We start from the raw sequence: 26,019 nt of genomic DNA, 5'->3' as shown, positions 1-26,019 counted from the left end.
ATTTCACCTGTTTTCCATATTTCGAAAGTGGCTCAAAGTATGTACCATCATGAAAATTGATACTTACCAAATAATGATTACAGCTGGGCATAATCCTTATGCCAGTCATGTGAAATATTCGCCTCACATTGGTAATACAAACTTGTGTACAAGTACATGTATGTACATGTAAGTACTGTAGACCTAATGGGAGAATAATGTGATCTGGCAGAAGCATACCAGTTGCCATAGGGGCACTTCTGGTTTTTCTATACAGTATGTCCACTTCTGTCCTGTGTGTAAATGTGTCCAGAACTGCATTGATTTGGTACAAATTTGACAAAAAGGCAAGGTACCAGTGAGTATATCATTAAATTGGTTCATAATCACAAGTATGGATAAAGAGAAGAACATGTGCTGTGAGAGAAGTGAGAGAAAGGCAAATGAGAGAAATGCATGGTCTCCCTTACATGGACATTTTTGTCCCCGCCGAACGAGTTCGAGCAGGGGACTATGAAACGGGCTCCGTACGTGTGTGTGTCCGTGTGTCCGTCCGTCCGTCCGTCCGTCCGTGTGTCCGTGTGTCCGTGTGTGCGTCCGTGTGTGATCAAAATCTTCAATTTGCTACTTCTCTGTCATTTATGAGCCAATTTTGATTCTGTTTGCTTTATATGATAGCACTACATGGGAGCTTTGAAACTTCTACACAGAATTTCAGTCGTGACCTTTGACCTTGACCTTTGACCTATATTGTACATTTTGCTACAAAATGCTACTCCTTCGCCATTTCTAACCCGACTTCGATTCCGTTTGCTTTATGTGATGGCACTAGGTGAGGGCTTCAAAACTTCTACACAGAATTTTGACCTTTGACTTCTTTGACCTTTGACCTTGATTTTTGACCTGTATTGTACATTTTGCTACAAAATGCTACTCCTTCGCCATTTCTAGCCCGATTTCGATTCCGTTTGCTTTATGTGATGGCACTAGGTGAGGGCTTCAAAACTTCTACACAGAATTTTGACCTTTGACTTCTTTGACCTTTGACCTTGATTTTTTGACCTATATTGTACATTTTGCTACAAAATGCTACTCCTTCGCCATTTCTAACCCGATTTCGATTCCGTTTGCTTTATGTGATGGCACTAGGTGAGGGCTTCAACACTTCTACACAGAATTTTGACCTTTGACTTCTTTGACCTTTGACCTTGATTTTTTGACCTGTATTGTACATTTTGCTACAAAATGCTACTCCTTCGCCATTTCTAACCCGATTTCGATTCCGTTTGCTTTATGTGATGGCACTAGGTGAGGGCTTCAAAACTTCTACACAGAATGTTGACCTTTGACTTCTTTGACCTTTGACCTTGATCTTTTGACCTATATAGTACACTTTGATACTAAATGCTACTTCCGGCGGGGACATATTTTACGCACCGCGTAATTTCTACTTTTCCTTGTTCAGGATTCAACTGCCACTATTTGTTAGAAATGCAACAAAAATTCAAAGTGACACAGCATGTAAAAGATGGAAGTGTGGGGGTGCTCAAGGTGTCATACGTAGCGGCTGTATAGGGCAGTATAAACTTATGAGTCTATCGACAGGTGGGCAACATTGCTTTTCTAATGTACCCCACAATAGAGATAGCTCACTGGATTTCTAGACTGCCCATAAACTGTTGGTTTCATGTAGCTGTCAGATGACACATTTCCAGTTGGAAATTTATAGGGTACCACCAGACAAGGACTTTCCTTTTGCTATTATGTGACAGATACACCACTCATGAAGACATGTCACACCTTTTTTCATGTCAAAAATTCCTACCAGCTCCACAAAAGGACAACATTTGTGCACTCTCTTGCCAGATTGACTCTTCTTAATGATAATTCCTTGATACAATTATGCATCATAGATGGATTTATATTGAACCCAGTTGCAACCATCATGCTTGAAAATGGAAATGCCTTATCATACAGTTGCACATTCATGCCTGAGCTGTAGCCAATATTCAAGGCACAATAATAATAATAATAATAATAATAATAATAATGATAATAACAATAACAATAACATACATGTACATACATACATACAATCTGTGGATGTCATGCTGCTCAAAACTCCCTGTATCGTTGAAAATATGTGATGTTCATAAGTGATTCAATAAAGTAAGGTACTAGTACTGATTCTGAGAGTAGTGATTTTCACATTTCCAATATTTGGAACCCAAGTAATGAGGTCGAAGATTTGTAGTTTACTGAAATTTATAGATTTTGAACCTCAATTCCGAGTTCATTCTTTCAGCTTTGGTTGTCATCATCGAATCGCAAGGTTATATCGGATTCTTAGTCCCACATGGTGTATATGGGGTCAGTTCGTCAGAACTGCAACAATCACTTATTCATCAACAAAATGAACAACTAAGCATAGTCTGCCAAAATGGTTCACCTGTCTAAATTCATGTTTATGCATATTACGCATTTGAAAGTCTGGGGCAAGACAAATGAGGGTAAGAGAGCTAAACAGTGTTTTTTGTTGTTTTTTTCTCCTTAATTCACCTCTGTCGGTTAGAAATTGCTAAGAGATGAAACGGCATAGATTGTACGTGCATAGTCTCTACAATCTGTGTCCATTTAGGGCTCTCGTCCAGAAGCAGAAGCTCCCTTAACAGTATCAATTCATTAGACTTGATTATTCAGAAGCTATCGGTATTGAAGCCATGCATTACATGAAAACACATAAACAGACAAAAGTCATGCATGGAGCCATGCTAAAGATTTTTATGCCTCCGCCAACGAAGTGGCCAGAGGCATTATGTTTTCGGGTCGTCCGTCCGTCTGTCCGGACGTACGTCCGTCACGTCCCGTTTTGTTTTTGTCGATATCTCAAGAACCGTGAAGTGGTTTTACATCAAACTTGGTATGAGGGTATATCCTGGGGGGATAAAACTTTGTTTGGATTTTAGGGTCACGGGGTCAAAGGTCAAAGGTCACAGGTTATTTTGTGAAAAAAAGGTTGAAAATTCATGTTTTTCTCCATATCTCGCAAAAGGTTCAAGGTATCTTCATGGAACTTAGTATATATGCTTGTTCCAATGGGCAGTGATTATCTAGGGAAGTTGGGGGTCATGGTTCAAAGGTCAGGGGGTCAAAGGTCAAGGTCAACTCCTCAAAATATCACTACTTTCCTTATATTTATGCAATGCCTGAAGGTTTTTTTTTTAAACTTGATGTATACGTGTATTACCCAATATATATTCTGTGGGAAGTTTCTTGCCAAAAGGTCAAAGGTCAAAAGGTCAAAGGTCAAGTGAAAGTGCTGAATTGCACTTTTTCCTTCATATATCTCAAAAGTAACTCAAGGTATCATCATGAAACTTACATATTTATGCATGTTCAACCTAACAGTGATTCTCTTTGGAACTGTGAGGTCAAAGGTCAAAGGCCAGGTTTAGATGATGCTATTTTCCCATTTGATACTGAAATTATACTTTTTCTCAATACCTTGAAAATTACTCAATGCATAAACTTATAAAAGGGTCAAAAGTCAAGTAAAAATCGTCAGTTCCCCAAATACCTGCACTCTTACATTTTAATCATTCATCCAATTGAACCTAGTTCTAGGAGAGTGAACATTCAACACATTTGTGTCAAACCTGTCATTTTGATATTTTGCCAATTGTGTGAAACTGTCATCACACATTGTCAAGACATTGTACTATAGACCTATTACAACTGTAGGAGAACCATGCATTATGGCGGAGGCATATCAGTCGCCGTAGCGATATATCTATTCTTTGGCATGTTTTTGTTTTGTTTCTGTTTCTGTTTTTTTTTTTTAAGAGCAGAACTAGATAAACAAAAGTCTTCCATAGCCTCGAGGCCCTCTTTAAATGTTGTATGTCCAGAGATGCACTTGTAAGTCCTGCTGACAGTATGTGCCAAATGTTTTAATAAGCATCAAATGTGGCTTTAGATTCATAATCTAAAAATAAGAAGCATCGATGATATTTTTTCCCCATGGCCCCAAAGATTACTCATAGTAAGTCTTTCCCTGTGCTGTACAGTTTTGTAGCGGAATTTAGACATCCATTGATATGGTTCGTGCAGACAGCATGGCATGTATGTACAATAGACCTACACACGCGTATTGAGGCCTTTGTAAGGAAGCTACTGACAGAAATTTGCTTCTGTTGAAGCAGGTCATGAACACTAATTATGAAGTTATAGGAAAGAGACAAACAAGATATGGCCAGACTATAATTGCAAGGTGTTTTTACAGCTGACATACAGAACAGTGTGGTAGTCCACTTTGTATTTTGTTGTCGAATGAAAAAAGGTTTACTCATTGCCATAATGTGTGGTGTATTGTGGAGATAATGTCTGCATTTTAAAGGGCCTACATGTACAATGGTAGGTCTATGCATTTCCTTACGTTCACAAGGATATGACTTCCTGTCAGTCGCAATGAGGGCACAACTCTGATGTTGCCGTATTGTCAGCAGAAAAAAATGGTTCATCCAGATTGCAAGACAAAACTCAAGTGAGGAGTCATGTAGAATAAAGTGATATTGCCATATGATATAGCCATGTTACCATGTAAGTTCTCAAGGAGTGCCTGATCGCGATATATTAGCCGACAGTGTATCAGCGTACCCTTATTCAACAGCAAACTACATTTGTACATGTACATGTACGTGTAATTAAGCTTGCACAGTCCTCTGTGATAGTGAGAAATAAATCAAATCATGAATGTGCTGTTGGCTGTCATTGCTGTTCTGATTTCAAAAAAAAAAAAAATGATTGACCTACTTTAATATACAGTAACTATGCACAATGTACTTTATACAAAACTCATGCTAGATTATTATGTTACATGTACAGCCATCTTGTATAGCAAACCAATGTTTCAGGAAACTTCACTCCTACATGTAATTGGCCTTTATCACTGTCTATTCATCTCCAATCTTTTACAGTCACATCTTTAAGATATTTCATTAAAATGTCATCAAGTGATCAAACAATCAAGAAAAATCAATTTGAGAAATCTCATACTTCCATTTCAGTAACCAGTTTCAGTAAACATTTGACTATTACCAAATAGAGCAACTGACATGTTACTTGTGGCTGTGTAACTGTAACACCCTGTACAATGTAGGGCCTACTTGCCAAAACGCTAAATTTGATCTTAGTCCTTGCATCTGACATCACATGACGAACAGTTGCTTTCATTTTCTTGGTTTTAATGTGTGATGTACAAATACCTAGAAATATTTTGATTTCCCTTAAAGGACAAGTCCACCCACATATACATGTGGATTGAGTGAATGCAGTAATATTAGTAGAACACATCAGTGAAAATTTGGGGGAAATCAGGCAATCCGTTCAAAAGTTATTAATTTTTAAAGTATCTGCACAGTCACTGCTGGATGAGAAGACTACTACAGTGTATGATGTCACATGCGTACAACGCTATAAAGAAAATATAAAGAAAATTTCACAAAATTTTACTTTTTGAAAAAAGTGTACACTTCCTCAGTCACTGACGTATGTTAAAGATAATAAAAAGTTTTGGTACCTCAAAAGTTTCCCTGAATTTCCTTGTCTTGGTTTGTGTTTCACGTTAAAGTACGTTGTCTGTGAGAATTACTCGCCCCAAAGTGCTCTCATGTCTTAGTAATCATGCAATAATGGTTTCGTACCAGAGCCGTCGCCGTACGGCGTCGATAAATATTGTACGAAACCACTGACTGCGACCAGCAGCGTGCAGCCCATTGTACGCATAGGTAACTGTGACCAGCAGCCCCATACGCATAGCGTAATGGGGCTTCGCATTGTAGCATTCAGGATCATGACAGAATTAGTATCGCGGGTAAATGGCAACTTAAAATCCAAAAATTTCTTCGATTTGAAGACTTACCAATTAAGTTGAAGTATTGAAAACAGGCTTCGAACAACATTTGGTTCTGCCAATAGTCCCTTTCTTTTCAAATTGATGACTGAATGTGACTCGGTCGAGAGGACCTTGGGAGAGCTACTACACTGACTACTACGGCCAGCGCATGCGCACACAAACATCTTATCCGTTGATGGATTTGAAATTTGTGCGCATGTGATGTGTTCACATGCACTGGCTGTAGTATTCAGTGTATGGTAGCTCTCCCAAGGTCCTCTCGACCGAGTCACATTCAGTCATCAATTCGAACAGAAAGGGACTATAGGCAGAACCAAATGTTGCCCGAAGCCTGTTTTCAATACTTCACTTTAATTGGTAAGTCTTCAAATTGAAGAATTTTTGGGATTTTAAGTTGACATTTATCCTGCGATACTAAATCTGTCATGATCCTGAATGCTACAATGCGAAGCCTGATTACGCTATGCGTATGGGACTGCTGGTCGCTATGCGTATGGGGCTGCTGGTCGCAGTTAATTGCATGATTACTAAGACATGAGAGCACTTTGGGGCGAGTAAGTCTCACAGTGTTAGTTATATGAAAGGTACTTTAACCTGAAACACAAACTAAGACAAGGAAATTCAAGGAAACTTTTGAGGTACCAAAACTTTTTATTATCTTTAAGGGTAATATTATTCCCCATACCTTCTGAAAGAGGGAAGTCCAGTGTTCTTTTATTATGCGAGAATTTTATTAGCAATTTGTTTACATGTCTGTATGTTGACAGTTTTCTCAATTTATGCATTTTCATTACCCGACCTTCAGTATTACACCAAGGAGGTTCAAGAGAATGGAGTCACAACTGTCTCAATTCCTTTGAACCCATGTTCAATGCCACCACTCAAAAATATTTGAAGCATGTGCCAAACTGGATCTGCCATGCAGACAGGAAGACAGTTGACTTGTGTCTCATTGCATAATCACCAGCCACTTTCTGAGGAAGATATAAATTATTTCATGTCTTCATGATGGTACATGCAGTTAGTTTTCATGATCCCTACTTATAAAAAACAGGGGGATAAATAATAGAAATTGCACAAAAAATAATGAAATGATAGCGAAAGATACTCGACTTGGCATGCCTGGGCACTAATTTGATATATTTATTAATGGAGAATTTTACTTGAAAATTATTCAATATCAGTTTTATTTGTTGGAATTATATAGAAAAGTGGAAAACTGGCTTTCCAGGAGGGTACAGTTTTAAACACTTTCACATGATGCAGCTCTAGTTTACACTTTTGCACTTCTGGATGGGATTGACCTTTGTTTTATATGCTTTATCATTATTGTGAGATTTCATTTCATTTAGTACATGCGTATAAACGAGCAAAATGTATAAACCAACATTATGTTAATGTAGGCATTGAACCCCTATCATCAAAGACACAATGCACCTGTGGAATTCCTATGTGCATCAGTAGAAAACTGACAATTATTGTTTGAATAATTACAGCCAGTTGGAACTCCATCTCACCTCCTTGATGATACAGAAGCTGTAAGGGTATGACATTGTGACAAATGACTCATAAATAGATACTGGTTAACTGCCCTGTGTTCTTTGAACATTGTTCCTGTTTTATTGAACGAAAGTTTTACAAACAGTTACCATACTAGCCATCAGCCATTACTGTGGTTAGTACACCATATACCGTAAGTGGGAGGGGGTAGATGTCTATATTTTGTATAACATTTTACCATAGTAACTACACTGGAGCCTCCCAGACAGTGTGCTTATACACATATACTGACAGTGAAATATTCTACATCACACATGTACAAGTATGCACACAATGAAAAATTCACAGTCCATTATCCAACAATTGACCATGCAAGGTCATTGTGAATAGGCTTACTCTCACCTGATTATTCAGATGGTATGGGCATAACACAAGTTTGTGTGTACAGGTAGGCCTACACCAATACTTACATCTTGTTTCATAAGCTGTGCATGGCATTGTGGCTTGGACCAAAATCACACACAAGGGTTGCAATTAATGCAAAGTATCATTGACAATCAGTTTTTCTTTAAAGAACAAGTTCACCTTCATATGTGGATTTAGTGAATGCAGGAATATTAATAGTAGAACACATTAGTGAAAGTGTGGGGGAAAATTGAACAATCCATTCAAAATTTATGAATTTTTATTATCTTTGCAGTCACTGCTGGATGAGAAGACTACCACAGTGTATGATGTCACATGCGTACAACGATATAAGGAAAATATAAAGAGAATTTCACAAAATTTAATTTTTGAAAACATTGCACATTTCCTCATCCTGTCACTGATGTACATGTATGTTAAGGGTAATGTTATTCCCCCTGCCTTCTGAAAGAGGCGAGTCAAGCGTTCTTTTATTATGCGGGAAAAGTGAAAATATGTTGAATTTTCTTTGTATCGTTGTACACATGTGACATCACAAGCTGTAGTAGTCTTCTCATACAGCAGTGACTGAGCAGAAACTTCAAGAATTCATAACTTTTGAATGGGTTGTCTGATTTTCATAGAGGATGTGATACCGGTACTATGAAACTAATCAGGAGTGTTATCCTTAGCAGAGTTTTTACTCCTGTAAAGAGAAATGAGAAGATGTGAACTTTTGAATGACAAATCTTTCATGTGGCTGATTAGACTGGGTTTTTTTTTTCCTCCCATGGAAGAACTACTGTACAACGTATGGTTTGTGGCATTCAAATGAGGGTCAAACCCACTATCTAGGTGCAATTCTTAACTTTTTGGTGTCACTGACTCTTCTTCCTACATTTTAAAGACTGCAGAACCAGATTCTTGCATCTCATCTATTCAGTGGCATGTGGTATGTTTACAGGCAAATAAAGCCAGAATAATGTATTATGGCCAGCTGAGTGAGGGATACAAGTAAAAAAACCTGTCTCTAGAAAAACAAAAAATGACAGTGTACCTAATGTATGTCTCATGCCAAAGATGCGCTTCTAAAAATTATGTGAATTACGTGAAAAAAATGCTAGTCATTGCCATTGTTCACCATACATGTACACTTACACATTGTAAAAATTGCTTTTTGATGGAGTACAGTGAATGTCTTTCCAGCATTTGCCTTATTGTGTCTTTGTGTGTAGTGTACATGAGAGAGTGTGTGTGTGTGTGATTGTAATTGTGCCTCATTCTGTGCAATTGTATGCATACACTGTAGTTGATACTAGGGTACAACTGCACTACCTTATCTTCATAACATGTCCGTTCTATCTGAAAACAAGTATGCATACAGTTGTAACTCTATCGTAAACATCATTTGCGGTCTTGCTGTATTTTACAGTGTGTCCTAGCCCATGTTGCTTGTTGCCAGGGGTCAGTGCAGGACCAGTTTTCACCTGAACTATCATGCAGTTGCTAAGAAGAAAGCATTGTCCCCAGCAACTTCTCCGTGTACTACGTGCTGTGCAGGGCAACTTATTGCGTCATTCATGAAGGATTAAGTAGGCAGCTGAGCAATATGCTTTGCCAAGTATATTTTCATTAGGTCGCAGCACTTCCGTATTCATTTGCACAGTGACCTGCTGTTGAAGATGACTCAGTGGATAGTTTCTGAAGTGCATCAAATTTCATGGATGTTTCTTTTCATACAGCCCAGTAACAGACCATCTGATTCACCTGCTCCCCCATTAGATTTCTTAGACAGGAATTCACTTTGTATTCATCGGTTGTTGCTAGGTAAAATGTAGGGCAAGCCTTCAGCAAGCTTTGTGGTTGTTTAGGCAATTTTGTGTGTGCAAAGCTTGCATAGAATTTGAATACATTACAGAAATGGTCAATTACAAAGTGTCAAAATCTATCGTGTATTAAAATTTCAAATACCTTTTGTAGATGAATTATTTCATATATTTACATATGAGATTTATAAATACTTGTGTCTACAATGTATATGCTGATATTACTTACTTACTCTTACTTTTCTGGAACAGTGTTGTATGTCAGAGTCTGTTCATCGATCAGGATTTAATTTGAATGAATTTGACCTGTTGAGGATGGACTGATTTTACTACAACGCACATTTCCCATTGACACTAGCCCAAGTACACTTGGGACTCGTCCTCAACGGGTTAAATGAATTTCATGTATGTGAAGGTCAAGTGAACTATTTGATAACTGTGTGATGGCAAAATGTATTACCAAAGTGTACCTACATGTAGGGGTGTCATTGCACCATATCAGATGCTTTTTTTTTTTATGATGCATGATTTCATAAAATATGACCAAAGTACAATATGAAGCCGTAATGCTTTACAATTTTGAAGGGTCCACCTTGAAAGAAGACTTAATAGTGTACATGGAATAAGAGTTCTGAAAGAGAATAATATAGAACTGTTCAAAGGTATAAAAAAACAAAACATCAATTTTGCAGCTTAAAACAATATAGGCCCACATGGAATCCCACTGCATGGCACAAATATGAATATGGATCCAATATTACAGAGATGCAGCCAGCCAATACCCTATAGTAAAATGTACGTAACAATTGGTTGTTAGATGCTGTAGATATGATCATCATGCAACAACCTTTAAGACCTCAAACAGTGTGTTGTCCATATTGTGCAGCAAATTCAGCAAATGGTTCGTATGCATATGTACAATCAGTGATTGCACATCTCCCCTCTTGTTTGGGGCTTCCGCAGCATGTTGATTTCCCATCTATTTATTGATTTGAAGCCTTTGTCATGCCTAACACTTGGAGTAGAGGATCATTCGTCGGCCGCTGTACAGCCAGAGAAAACTTCATGTGAAGTGACAAGTGGAGGGCTGGCAGGAACTCTCATGCAAATTTATACATCATGAGCATGTCGAACTAGGAGCCTCCATTTTAACATGCAAGTCGTGACTGGTCTTGGGCTGGTGTGGTGTGTGACAAATACTCTGTACAGCACAAAGCATTTTCTTCTTTCTTCTTTCTTTCTACTCTGTCTGTTTTGATCTGTTTTTGTTTTTGTTTAACATAGTGATTTAAAGTTCAGTTATGTTTTTGAATTTTTATTTTTAAGTTTTTGTTTTTGAAATCCTATCCCATCCCATCCCAATTCTTTAAACTTCATGTGTAGATGCATTTACCATTTACATTTATACAGCAATTGTTAAAGGACAGGTCCACCTTCATATACATGTGGATTGAGTGAATACAACAATAATAGTAGAACACATCATTGAAAGTTTACATATTACCATTAGCATACATCAGTAACAAGTCAAGGGAATGTGTACTTTCTGTTAAAAATGTCATTTTGTGAGATTCTCTTTATTTTTTCCTTGTGTTGTTCTACGCATGTGACATCATACACTGAAGTAGTCTTTTCGTCCGGCTGTGACTACAATGTATGCAGAAAACTTTGAAAATTCATAACTTTTGAACGGATTGTCTGATTTACCTCAAACTTTCCCTGATGCGTTCTACTAATATTTCTGCATTCACTCAATCCTTATGTATATTAAGGTGAACTTGTCCTTTAAAAAGAAATCTGTACAAACCATCAGAGCTCTGGCTTCATAATGTAGGTTGTTCAGGACTGCACAGTTTGGTACAGATGATCTCTGATCCCTGAAAGGGATAATGTAGTGTATGATATAATTGGGTCACCTTTGTATTCTGTAAGTGAATAAACATCCCCACACTACTCCATGGATCAGTATAAACTTGAAGGAAATAAAACAGGAGTTGACAATAAATCAAGCTAATGCTGTAAACGGCACATGCAAATTTACTCTGTTTTCCGCTGTACTTAAATTACATACAGTCTGTATAGTGTTGCCCTTGCCTAGGCATATAGGCCTACCATAATGCTTGGAAGTACGTACAAATGTACATACGACCAGGTACAGTCTGCATTGTGATCAGCTGCACCAGCTCATAGACAAGGATGAATTATCAATGCCCTGTAGAGTTGGTATCGCTACCACCAAACAGCTTGCCTACAGGAACTTGAATGTGGTTAACACACATAAAAGTATCTTCTAGCATCTCATACACTGTAAAGGCATTAGATCTATACAATGTACGTATTGCATGACTCCTGGTATATTCCTCATTCAGAAGATATATTTCAAAATGGATTTTTCTCTTCCTGATAGTTTGACTCCTGTCTGTAGTAGTTTATCTCATTCTTTGCTTTAACAAGTATAAAGCCAGGTGCGCATTGCTTTTTTTTTTGGTTTGGTTTTTGTTTGCTCGAACTATTTTTGAAACCCATTCAATGTGTTGCATAGCCTCATACTATAAAAGTGGACATTTTCGCGCATTTCGCGCAACCAGAAGCTAGAGCGAAAATAAAAGCACGCGAATATTTTTGCGTGCAATATGGTCCAGTAGTTGATGTCTTGATTCCGCGGAATTAAAAACATGCAAAACTCTTCTTACCCGGCCAAGCGTGAAAAATTAGTCTCGCGAAAATATCCACTTTTACAGTAAATCATGAATTCTATTGCAGATTATGAATCTGCAATTGCTAATGGAGTTCGGAATGCTTGTTAATAATACTACACAGTTGGTAAAGTCAACCTTTAAAGGCATCAGTTATTTTGAAAAACGAAGAAAAAACAAACAAACCCTAAACGTGATATTGCATCAACATGTACAGTGGCAGCAGAGGGCATGTTCTATATATTGTTTAATGTGTCAGAGCTTTCCATTAATAATGCATTATAGAATTTATTTTAAGTGAAAAAGAGCTTAATTCTACAGCATTGTATCATAGCATACACTGATGGAACCATTCACAATCATTATTTCACAGGAATGCATGCAATCATGATTTAATAATATACAAACGTATCGAGAATACTTGCAAGGTTTCATTCATGCTGATGTTTTAAGCTTAAAAAGTCAGTCATAACTTCAGCCCAAAAACCCTTGAAACAAATCAAGACAAAAAAGAAGAAGGTTGTAGTACGCTCTTTGACAAGATACCAAGAATCAAGATACAGCGTAATACATTATGAAGTCAAACTCACTAATATTTTGCTGTTGACCGCGAAGACCATGCAAGCTCTGATCTTGCAGTAGCAGTACATTATTTGTGACCTACTTACAGTGATCAGATACTGTTAAACATGATATATTCGCGGCATGAAATTTTCGCGAATTGGAGCCGACAGCCTTTTTCGTGGCATGAAATTTTCGCGAATTGCTTCTGGCATTCAATGCATGTAGTGTAGACAAAAGCTTTCGCGTGCATTTTAATTTCGCGAATTTTGGCGCTCGCGAAATTCGCGAAATTAAAGTGCACGCGAAAATTCCTCGTTTTACAGTACTACAGGTGTGTAATATAGATGGGCATTGTATCCTACCTACACCATGAAGGCATGCTTACATCATTATGTTAGGTGTTAAACCCATTATTGCATGACTTCGCTTTTGTCAGCACTTCTCAGAGGCCAGTTAGTATCAGGTCCAAAATGTACAATTAGTGGATGCAGTACACCTTGTTTTCAAAGGACAACAAACAGAATTTTAACCATTGTCAGCATGGTTCCTCTACATACTATACCATTGAGTTTATTCCAGTGGGCCTATAGTGGGTGACTGGAATGTTCACCCACATGTGTCTGAAACCTACGTGTAGTAGGCCTACATTGTACCTGAAAGGGGGAAGGGTATGTGAGTTGAAATGAGCCCACAATATTAGGCCCCTCCGCCTGTGTGATTGCAACCTGGCTTGGGTGGCTTGTGAAGTCCCACGAGTGGCAAGAAATTGGCGCACCGTGTGAACAGGACAAGCCATGATAGCAGCCAATATTCTCCCAAATAATCACACTACCACCTGCCAAGTCCCTCATGAAATTGACTCGCTGCATCCAGCTATCCAGATTTTTCCAGGCACTCTTGCCATACTTATTAGCAGGACACTCACAATGGCCCAAGTGTGTTGTAGGTTCCACTCTGTATACCATAGGTTGTGCAGATTTATCATCACACTGTTCTGTGCTTGTCATCTGCAGGTTTCTCAAGGGAGGTTTGAGTTTGTTTGAGCTGTACACGTTGAAGTAGTGTCTCTCTGAATGGTGAAAATGGGGACGGGCTGAAGCTGTAGGCTTGCAGGCTTACATAGGAATTGCTTTGGGGATTTATTGATAAGTGAAGGCCTGATGTTTGCAGGAGGGGGCAACTTTGATGAGCCATATCCTCACTCACCATATCATATCCCTCTTTGTTACATCAGATACTCCCCCTGCAGAGCAGCCAGAGCTGGTCATCAAGAAGCTGGAACAGTGCTGCATGGTGTTCGACTTTATGGATGCTGTGTCAGAGCTCAAGGGCAAGGAGATCAAGCGAGCAAGCCTCAATGAGCTAGTTGACTACATCACCACGGGAAGGGGTGTGCTCCAAGAACCCCTCTACCCAGAGTTTATTCAAATGGTAAGCATCATCTTATGTTGTATCATGTACATGTAGGCCTATGTGCCATACATATGTCAATTAAGGGTTCAAATGCTTCTACACCTCTCTCCTCCCTTCTTTTGGCATTGTCCAAACAATGTTGAATGTATTCTGATTTCATATCATTATTTTTCTTTTTATGATTGTGTTTACATTGTCTTCACACCTGATCTACTTGCCCCATTCTTTGTTGATGGAGCAAATTTACTTTAATAGAGTCACTGTACAATGTATGTTTCTAAGATAGTACTGCATAATTCTAGAGGAACTACATGTAAACGTGGTTCAATATACAGTGTAAAGACAGGATGGAAAGGAAACATTGCTCTCAAGAAATTTCTTCAACAAAAATTGTGAGACACAAGGAAACAGGTCATATAATCTAGAGCTGAACACATTGCTAGTAAGAACAGTATGACCACATGAGTCATTAAGCCACCTGGCAGTCTTTATAGTGTGTATTTCAAGATGGAGTATATCTGTGTAATCATATGATTCTAGTGTGTCCTGAGTAGGACTCCATGCTTGTACTGTATATAAAATGGGACATTTACACCTTCTGTTGGAAGAACCGCTCTCTCTAGACTGTTCAAGACATCATCATTGAAGACTTTACAAGCATGTCTTTACCCTTTACAGAAGACAGAAAGGGTATTTGCAATATACCTTCCTGCAAATAATGACAAGTAAACAATTTGGGCTGTTTGATGGACATAGCAGATGAATAAAATGCACTGCACTTAGGAGGTGTTATATGGTGAATTCAACTAAAATCAGTGGTCATTGGATTTCATAGTTACATAGTAGAGTATAACCTCATAACAAATACAATCAAACAGTTGTTACTGTCTACATAGCCTGTTATTAGGCCCAAGTTATTTATACATTTACTGCTTTTGCAATGAATTCATTTTCGAAACACCTTTTCCCATTGGGATGGATTCTCCTTTAACCGCACTGATCAAGTGTTTTTGTACTCGAATTGATCTGCAGTAAGAGGCTTTAGACAGAATTGTACGTGCGTCATATAGTTGGGTTGATTCAGCCGTAGAACAATGTGAAGGGTTCTTCCCTTCTCTTCAAGGCATAGATTGAGAAGCTGCCTCTGTTAGCATGCTAATTTTGAAGTCCTCAGATGTAAAATTGCACTGGGCAGAGAAGAAACCCCCAATAATGTTATTGCAGTCCAAGTGTTGTTTGCCATGTATGTTTCCTGACATAAAAGAAGAGGAAAATAATGACTCAGTTACGACAGTTTGCCACTGACACATGGCATTTATTGCAATACACAGAGATGATTACTTTTCTTGTTAGAAGTCAAAACTGTGCTGTTAAATTATCATTTCTTGTAACAGTGTATGAGTTCTCCTCTCTAGATGCAAGTCTTCCATCTTCAAAAGCTTTAAAACAACACTGCATAGTTCCAATGAAACATACTTGAGCTCCCCATTGACTTCATTTTAGTGTTTATTTTAGAATGCTGTTTCTTTTTGCACAGGCAAGAAAATGGCATTCAAGCTTTAATCACTATCCTTGTGGAATGCTGTCGAGTGGCAAAATATAAATAGTTTCAGCCAAGACAAGTGAAATGTCCCCCATTTCTGTGAGAAAAGATACTGAGTATTTAAGTGCACCTATCTAAAAGCATAAAAACTGGATTTTTGATAAAAGAGAAGTTTTGCGATAGGAATTGCATGCATAATGCAGTGACACTTCACCTACACACTCTATGTAGTTTTTCTTTGGGGATGGGGTAGATTTCAGTGTTAGCTGTACAGTAGCTCCCTGAGGATAAGAATGCCCAATGTTTTAGTGTATATTGTTGGTATGGCATTTGATTTTCACCTGTGATATGTAATTAGTTCAGGATGCAGAGAACATTTTTTTTATGAGTACCCGGTACTCTTTATAAAATGTGGGTTGCCACAAGTTCACATGCCTGTTTGGCTTGGACAACCAAAACTCAATTTTGGGCAAGTGATGGTAGAATGGATAATTTCCTTTTAATGGGGCCCTCACCAACTGCCCATCCAAGCAAGTTGGAACTGTATAGGCCTAGGCTACACATGTTGTGCTGCAGTGTTACATCTATTACATACGCTGTGCAGATGAAGATGTACCTGGTAACTCGAAATGGACATGAGCATTGTTCTGCTGGGTGTAGAAACCCATCTACATAGCTGACGAACAGTGTGATAGTGGCTTGCTTTGCTGCCAGTGCTCTTAACTTGCAGGTGAACATCTCTGCAGTGGAAGTAAAGGTATTTCTGACACTAATGTGGTAGTCAGGGGTCCTGACTGGCATTGCCCGCAGAGCTGATTTCCATTGCGAGAAAGCTGCACACTCCTAAGTGTCTCATCATAGCTTGCATTCCAAAATCAGCAGGACACCGATTTGACGTGCGGAGTGTTGAGCCGATTTGACAAGTCTTGAACATGACCGATAATACTTTATATGTAATGTAACTTCCGCATGGAGAAATGGAGAAGATAAATGCCATAGATTAGATAGATTTCACGTATCATTGTATGAAGTGTCATGCCGATAAGGTATCAGAAGTATAGGGTCCAGAAGAGGTATATATAGATAATGATGATTACTTGATAAGGAAAATATTTTATGAATGCCTTTTCTTACGCATGCATTGTATGTGAGGTAAATACTATTGATCCAAAAAAAAAAAGTAGTAATGATAATAATGAAGTAATACAAAAGAAATGAATGAGCACTTTTGCAAGACTTCCTTTACCACTGCTAAAACTATCTACACTACTGCAAAGAGTGTTTGGCCTCGACAGAGATTTGCAATGCACAGACGTACACGTACATGTACATGTAGTTTCTTTGTTATTGCCTCTTCAGTCCTACCCTAGAATTTTTGGAAACTAGAATTATACTACGGCTTTGTCAATACTATTATTATGGGCAATTATGAAGAACAGAAACAGGCATAGCACATGTTCATCGGTATTGGCTTTGTAGGCCCTACATACTTTAATTTTCTTCAGGAAAATGTTTTCTAGAGAGCTGTGGGTTTGTATAAAGTTTTTGACACAAATGTTACTGATATATCGGGAATTCAGCATCTTTGGTTAGATTACGTTTGAATTTCGAATGTCAGCATACCATTTAGCATTTGTACCTGGAAGACATCTCAAAAATAGATCTTTGTCTTGTTGGTGATCTATACTATACATCTTAGGGTGCGTTTATAAGATTTTTTTTTTTTTTCTGGCCAGAAACCGTGTTTTGAAATACTTTTTCTGGCAAAACAGTGTTTCTAGCAAGAAAAAAAATCTTATGATGCTAGCCGTAATTTGAAACACTGTTTTGAAACACTGTTTTGATGCACAAAATAGTGCGTTTCAAAACAGTGTTTCTCTACAAACAGTAGATATATATAGGCCTGTATACTTATAAACGCAACAGCGATCTCAAACACTGTTTAAATGACGTCACAATGCCTTGCGTGCGCCCTCTTTGACCTTTTGCTGAGGAACAAACTGCGCAGAATGAGCTGCGCAATGGCACAGTCTGAGCGAGAGCCTCAACATGCTCGGGGAAAAAATCTTATAAACGCTGTCTTGACAAAACCATGTTTCAAATCAGTGTTCTGAATCAGTGTTTCAAAACAGTGATTCTCGGCACGCAAAATCATATAAACGCGGCTTATGTACATTCTATGTACATCATTTATGTGAGAAACATGGGGCAGTACAACAGCACCAGCATAGACAAATCAAAGAGAACCCTCTCTCGTGAGCATGTCGCATTCACATTTCTGTATTATTATACCCCATGAGCATGCGAATCTATGGGGTAAGGTGGTCAGAGACACATTAATTCAGGTGGCACATGCTGACAGTGCCTACTCAGATCACAAGGGAAGGGGGGGGGGGAGTGTATGATTTAGCATCACCTTACATGTCTAGGAGCCCCATTGGGGCACCCTTCATGTCTGCCATTATTGTCTGGTTGTGGTGCACAGTTCATAGGGGAGAATTGTGTTTGCATGTAGAAGCTAATGTACTTCTTGTTCCCGACTTCCTTTTTCCACTCTTATTTCTAAGCATCCATCACCCCTTGTAATGTAATACCCGTAATACCAAATAGCATACAAGGTAGAATTTCATCCCTGTTATCAGATTTTGATGAATGTAGCCTACATTTAGTGTACCTTTAAAGGCCCTGTATAATAGTGTTAGCCAGAATTTCTCTGCGGTTTAATTTTCAAAACAGAGCCCCCCCCCCCCCCCCAAAAAACAAAAAACAAAAAACAAAAACAAAAACAAAAAACCAGAACAAAAAACCCCCAAACACATCAAGTATAATTTAATGGCCAGTGATAATGCTTTCAGTCATTATGTGGTCTGTTTGAAGTGTTTCATAAGGACATAAACTCATTTGTGTACCAAGGAAGTAACTCCCATTTCAAGTTCAAAAGTGTCATATCCACCATGTCAAGTATTAAGATTTTACTATTCTACAATGTTTTATAGTACAAGTGTTCACCCATACTGAATGGGATTAGTTACTGCTATTTATAGTATCCTTCATGAAAATCAATCCCAAAATGAAGCATGTGTTTAATCTAACACTGCATGCAAAACAATTCCCCGTAGACGGTAATAGAAAGGTAGCCGGCCCGCTGATTGGCTGATCGCCCGATTGCCAGGCCGTCCGCTTCACGGCACTGCGTGGTGTGTGCGAGATCCACTACTCCGTGTGGATCGGTGTGGTGTACAAAGCACAATGCGTGCTTGCCATCGTGTTATGTAGCGGCTATGGCGGCCAGCTCGACATCGGTACACAACGCTACACAAACTACACAATATGGCGACTAATTTGCATCATGGTGTTGAGCTTCTTATGTGCCTCGCTCCATACCCGTACATGTCGCTACCATACAAATCGCATGTATTGATACACACACACCAACAAACACATCGAACTACTTCACAAATTCATACCTAAAAATCATGTAAAAATATGACTTATCAAATTTCAAACGCAACGATAGCTTCGCTGAATACATAATTACACCAAAGGAGGAAAATATTTTGCCAAAAATCGAAGACTTTTGTAAAAATGCCGAGTTTGGTATCAAACTGTTCGGCCAATCGCGCTGGAAATCATTGCACACATATGTTATAACGTTGTGGGAAAATATGTAAATGACGTGGGTAAAGAGCCAATGATGATGCAGCTTCGGTGTAGCACCCGATTCATGAATGAAAAATGACGTCATGCTAACGCGAGCGAGGGCAGTAGCGAATCGCGCATGCGCGGCTTGCCTGTGCAATAGTTCTACGTGCACTGTGACACCAAATTGCAGCCCTGATTCCTGTTGCATGACAGTGGCCTTTGAGGAAATATCACATGGCTTGAGGTTACTTACTTGAGTTCTTTGGAGTTGACAAACTTTCATTCGTTCCGTACGGGAACCTGGTGGTCTATGTATTAAGTCTATGGGAATTTCAGAATTCAGTACGGAACGGGTTAAAATAGCTCATTACTTATCCATTAATAATCTTGATGATCGTCACGTCAGATCCTCTTTCAATAAATTCCATTCAAATTTTACAAAAATTAAATATCATCTCTTACAGGTTAGGACTGTCCTGTAACCCATAGGAGATTTTTTTAGACAAGTTAAAAGTTAGTCAAAAAAGAAAGTGAAATTTGACTAACACAGCAGTGAAAATTTGATGAAAATTAGATAGAGATTAGGGAAGTTATGACATCATTAAATTTTACTAATTTTTGCAAAATAGTTCTAGCAAAGTTCATGTGAATATTCAAATATATGACCTGATGACGTCATCAAGTTGCAGGTTTCCTTTGATCCTGTAAAAAAAAAAAAAGAAAACATAAACAAATCCCCAAACAAAACTGATAAAAAATCTTCTCTCTTCTTCTTCTTCTTTTTTTTTTTTTGCCATAAAAGTATAAAACATGATGTCATTCCTGGTTGAATATGTGGGGCCAAAATTGGCCGCGCATTCGGCCACGCTGTGGAGGTGGTCTCGGAGCCGCGGCCGAGCCCGGCCTTTTCTCAGCGTAAACGCAAACTGGGCCAAATGCGCGGCCAATTTTAGTCTGGCTTCCAAACCCTCTGCCCGTACTATTTCGCTATTCAGGCTATTAACCTCCTCAACGTCGAAAACTAGTATAGTTGAAGGTGGTTTTGTCCTGCAAAGGATTTTTCCTTCGGCAAAGGCCTTTGCCCGAACAGCGACTTCGTCGCCACGGAATTCAGTTGGCAACGGGTCCGAAAAATAGACTATATCAAATTGCGCTTGTTTACAAGCAGAGCGCCACTATGACAAAATATTGAAAGGTTTGAATTAAAAGCGCGGCCGAGCCCGGCAGTGTAAACAGACAAAATTGCGGGGCTCGGCCGCGGCTCGGCCCAGCCCCGCACTGTAAATGGGGCCTAACTTCAAAATAATAATAATTTTGTGAAAATTAGCAAAACTTCTTCATGTATAAATGAATTGTCTTCCTGATGATTTAGTATCAGTATCTAACAAGCAGTTTATTAATTGCCCAGTGTAATTTAGTTCATGTATAGTAGGTAGAAAGTATGTGAAACATGCCATTGCACATGTTTACAATACAGTGAGATTCTTGCTCATCATTGACCCTGCCATACATTACTACTGTAGTCAGAAATTTTATACAACAGTCTCCATGTGTGGAAGCTGTAAAGGTTGTGATGATTACCTGCCATTTGTAGTTCAGTGGTCCAAAATGCTTTGGCAAATTGTGGAAAAAACAAAAACAAAACAAGAACAAGAAGTTCCTGACAGTTTGCAGATGTCCATGGGCCTGTAGACTCAGCATATCTAATCCACTGTTATTCACAGCACAACATTAGCGAGCTTTACATCTACGACGTGAACGCCATGACGATGCAGCCTTCTGGGCTGTACATTGGAGACAGCTGTCTGGCACATATGTGCAGAACACCATTTTTGGCCTAATCAGCGTCGTCTTAGCGTTCGCGTCGCTGATTTAAAGCTTGCTATTATGTATCCTATGCTGTTACAGTCTTTGCCGTATTCAACTCTGTGTCACGTAGAAATATTGTGTCCTTTATGCTGCAGGCTGTTACGAGGAGCACATATATGACTTCATAGTATAATTGTTTCTCACATGATTTCAATCTCCAGATCTCGTGTAATATCTTCAGAACATTGCCGCCCAGTGAAAACTCCGACTTCGACCCAGAAGAAGACGATCCAACGCTAGAAGCATCATGGCCTCACTTACAGGTACAAACAGGATCTCATGTTGTAATTGGGTAGCATGTAATGCATGAGCTTGATTATACTCTAATAGGTAACACAAAAATTTATGTAGGATTTCAAGTCACAAGGACAAACATACATTGTTACCCAAAATTTACTAACATTTACAGAAGAATCTATTTTTCTTGCTGTTTGTGCTAATTGCGAGTTCAATTTCAGGAATTGGAAGCCATATCGCTAAGATCCTCACTATTTAGGACCCACAAGTAATATGTGATTATAAAGCCACAATATTTTTTTTTTTCAAGAACATTACTGAAAATTACACTGATCCTGTGATCATTAATGAATAGCATACGGCTATGGAAAGTGTATGAAACACTTCCGAAATGTGTCATGCTTGATTTAATTTGTGCGCTGTATATGCTAAACAAAACACTTGAATTGATTAGTAGTATTTGCCATATGTTTTGGCTAATTATGATCAATATTTCCATAAAAATCCATATTCAGTGTTGATCAGCATTCTCTAGTACTGATTAATCTTTGATAAATATGAATATATTTGTGAAAATGTTATATAACCCCGATCATTTCAAATTTAGTAACTGAAAGGAAGGTACATTTAGCCCCCCCCCCCCCCCCCCTTAATGTGATACATGATTTATTGCCATTGGCTCTTTGTATGTGTTTGTTTGTATGTACTGTATGTTTGTATGTGATTGCAGAAAAAGTACAAAAGAAAATAGCGTACCTGAATAGTAAACAATGTCAAAACATTTTGTGGAGATTGCCATCAATGTTCCAAACGAAGAGGCTACATTAGTTTGCAATGGGATATAAATTTACATGCATGGAATATGTCAGTATGTATTATATACACATGAGTATGTGTGTGTGTGTGTGTGTGTGTGTGTGTGTGTGTGCATCATTATGCATGTATGCCACACCCTTGTTGTTATTATGTACTTGAAGACTTTGTTAACTCCTGACTGAATTATTGCCAGTCACCTTGAATCCATTCCTACTCTTTATCTGTGGGCGCATTGTATGTCATGTACATTGCACAGATAGAAAGAGAGAGATAGAGACTGAAAGAAAGAAAATATGACATATGAAATTGGAGAGAGAGAGGGAGAGAGAGAGAGAGAGAAAGGGATGGTGAGATAGGGAGAGAGATGGAGGAGAGGGAAGAAGAGAGTGAAAGGGAGATTCAGCGGTAAGCTTTTCTACTAAAAGTATTCAGCAGTCAGCATGGCGTACCTTGATGAAAATCAGCATGGATAAATGCCTTCAATGAAAGAGGGGTGGAGCTCGCACTAGATTTTGTCATTGTTTAGTGATACACTGTCAAGATCAAAGCATTTCTAGCTAATGTTTTATTGATTTGTTTATTCTATGATAATAATAATAATAACAATAATAGTAGTAGTAGTAGTAAGAATAATGATAATAATGATAATAATATGATAATGATGATGATGATAATAATAATAATAATAATATAATTATTATTATCCAAATTATTATCCACAAACAGGTATTATGCAATCAGCTACTAGCAAAGCAGAGCATTATAACTCCCAGAAATGATATTCACAAAGGGATAAGCTCTGTATTTCATACAACAGCTCAAAACCTTTGTGTGTACTCGTGCATGCACATATTACCATTCCATAGATGTAAGAGCATGAACATGAAGGCCTAATATTCTGAGCTCCTTGCTAGTAAGATGACAGAAGTGCAAAATGTGTGCATCAGACTGACAGAAACAAGTTTACTTTTCATTACAGATGAAAAGGAAGTTATGATACAGAAAAAATTGAGCTGAACAAGCATCTAAAAAGCATAAATGGGTACCCAATGTGTATGAGTTCCTTGATAATGATGGTTTGACTTTTACTTGAAATACACATTCATTCAATTACGTTTGGATACCTGGAGTTTCTTCTTTCTTTCTTTTTTCATAGTCAGCCAGACAGAACAGTGAGCATCATATAGACTTAAATCCACCAAAGTTCTAGCAAACCTTGAACAATATTTAGCCAGTTCTGACTAGTTACTGGCTCATGGGCTCCTGCTTATTTCAAATGCAGTGCGTGCTTATGTGATAGAGAATGTTGTTCTCCTGTCTGATACACTGTGGGGCCCCTCCGGTTCAGTATTCTGGATATCCCATCAGCTGCTATCCCATAGGACTGCAGCCGACTATACGTCACTACCAGAGGTGTCCCTCAATTGCTTTCATACACTCTAGTGTAGCAGAGTGCCATCATGGCAACAAGGCACTTGCTAACTGTTTATTGATCATCATGTTTGTCTCTTGTTTCAATTTCAGATTGTATACGAATTCTTCCTGCGGTTTTTAGAGTCACCAGAATTCCAACCCAGCATAGCCAAGAAATACATCGATCAGAAATTTGTGATGCAGGTAAAGTAGGCTGATGAAATTAATCTCATGTTGAATGTCCTTTTTGATGGTACATGTACATATGTCTTTCTTTCTAAAGTTGTAGCCTATGCTTTAAGATTCTATGACATATTTTTGCTAGTGGTTTTTTTTTATATCTTACAATACAACAGAAAGTAAGAATATCGGCTAGTGGAGTTGCGGTGTCTATTCATATAAATTGCGTTGTCAACCTCTATTAATTATTCTGCTTTCTTATTGTGAACTGAAAGTCATATGTCTACTCTAATTATTGATTAATGTTAATCAGTAGTGGTAGCTTTTGCTCCTCAAACTACTTTCAAGTTCCTGCCATTACTTGTAATGTGTGATAAATTATTGAGCAAAGGATAAAAACTTTCTGTGTATTAAAGTACTTCCTATGTTCTGAGTTGATGGTTGTAGTGTATAAGTGTTGTGTCTGCCACAGGCCAGTTAGCTGTGTACAGTGTGTATTAAAGGGACTATACAGTACTGGTTGAGGTGGGGATTCAGGTTTAAAGCATTCCTAAGTGAGAGAAGGAGAAACCTCTTATGAAATATGAAAGAGCAGGTAATTTTAGAAGGATTCAACATTTATTTGATGAAAATTGGTTTTCAAATGGCTGAGATATCCCCCCAAAAATGATACTAATAAAAGGCGACAGGCCACGCTTTTTATTAGGATCTCATTGTTTCACCTTGTTTTTGGATATCTCAGCCATTTCAAAACCGATTTTCATCAAATAAACTTTTGATACCCCTTAGAATTGCATGCTCTTTGATATCTCATAGAGTGGTTTCTGAATATCTCACAAAACGTTAAAAGCTAAATCCTCACCTCAACCAGAACTGTACACACCCTTTAAGCTGTGGTTGTAATGTCAAAGTTGATATAATGGAGGAACCTTGAAGTTGCATTGCATTAGAAAATGTTGGATTGGCACTCCTTTACAACCAGGAAGCAAAGCACCAAAGAGAGAGAAAAGGGGGGGGGGGGAGAGAAACTAGTTGACCAAATCATATATTAAAGGTGATGAGACCTGGTTTAAATTGCTGTAGGTATGCTATTGTAGATTGCTGCTACTGTTTGTTGCTCATGGGGAAAGAAAGAAAGAAAAAAAAGAATGGAAGGAGAGAGAAGGAAGAAGACTTGACATTTATGCCAAGACATAATCTTTAAACGGCTGGGTCAGGGTACCTGCAGATTTATTTCAGCCTAAGTGCCTAGCTATTTACAAACTTTGACATGATGAGAAGCTCACTATAACCGGTAATTAAAGGTAGGCGATGTGTCATAGAGATTAGATTTCATCGTTGAAAAAGTCACATGCATTGTCGTGTGGCTGGAGAAGCAGTTATAGAGCAGAAGAAAAAAAAAATCAACAAAACAAAACAGTACAGAGACCATTACAGTACTGCGGTAGCCTGTGACAGTAGTTTGATTACAAAATTTCACATAGGTCATTCACAATATTCTTGTGGTATTAAAGATAGCTGTGTGATTAGCCATTAGTTTATACACCAATTTTCCACACATCTGTCATTTCCCTACACATGGGCTGTAGTTTCAGCGAGATAGGAAGGCCTAGGTGCTCCATGGAGAAAATTGCCTCTGTCAATATGAGCCACTCCATTGTGGTTGCCCAGTGTAAATATTTGTTTTCCCTAGGTGCCAATAATTGTGAATCATATTTTAGCTCCCACGTGCATTGTTTGTGTCCGAATTTACAAAAGATTACTTACGACTCCTGTTGTTAATGGGGTAGCCTAATGCTTGAAGAGAAAAAGTGCATGGTATACATCTATATAAAGCGATTTAAAGGGTGTGTACAGTTCTGGTCGAGGTGAAGATTTAGCGTTTAACATTTTGTAAGATATTAAGAAACCACTGTATGGGATGTCAAGGAGCATGCAGTTCTAAAGGGTATCAAAAGTTTATTCGATGAAAATCGGTTTTGAAAAGGCTGAGATATCCAAAAACAAAGTGAAACAAAGAGA

General features: G+C 38.3%; 1 protein-coding gene across 1 annotated transcript in view; it reads left to right on the top strand.

Annotated features, from left to right (window-relative positions):
• LOC139715305 (serine/threonine-protein phosphatase 2A 56 kDa regulatory subunit epsilon isoform-like) overlaps positions 1-26,019 on the top strand; it is an 82,906-nt gene that overhangs the window by 8,930 nt on the left and 47,957 nt on the right. The window contains exons 2-4 of the mRNA XM_071626885.1: positions 14,119-14,315; positions 21,513-21,614; positions 23,929-24,021. Of these exons, the coding sequence (XP_071482986.1) occupies positions 14,119-14,315; positions 21,513-21,614; positions 23,929-24,021 (392 nt within the window). The remainder of the gene's footprint in view (positions 1-14,118; positions 14,316-21,512; positions 21,615-23,928; positions 24,022-26,019) is intronic.

The sequence above is a fragment of the Diadema antillarum genome, unplaced genomic scaffold (genome assembly GCF_040938485.1).
Source record: "Diadema antillarum isolate AM-2024a unplaced genomic scaffold, OU_Dant_1.0 scf00000046, whole genome shotgun sequence".
Classification (NCBI taxonomy): domain Eukaryota; kingdom Metazoa; phylum Echinodermata; class Echinoidea; order Diadematoida; family Diadematidae; genus Diadema; species Diadema antillarum.
This window is presented reverse-complemented; position numbering and strand designations above follow the sequence as displayed.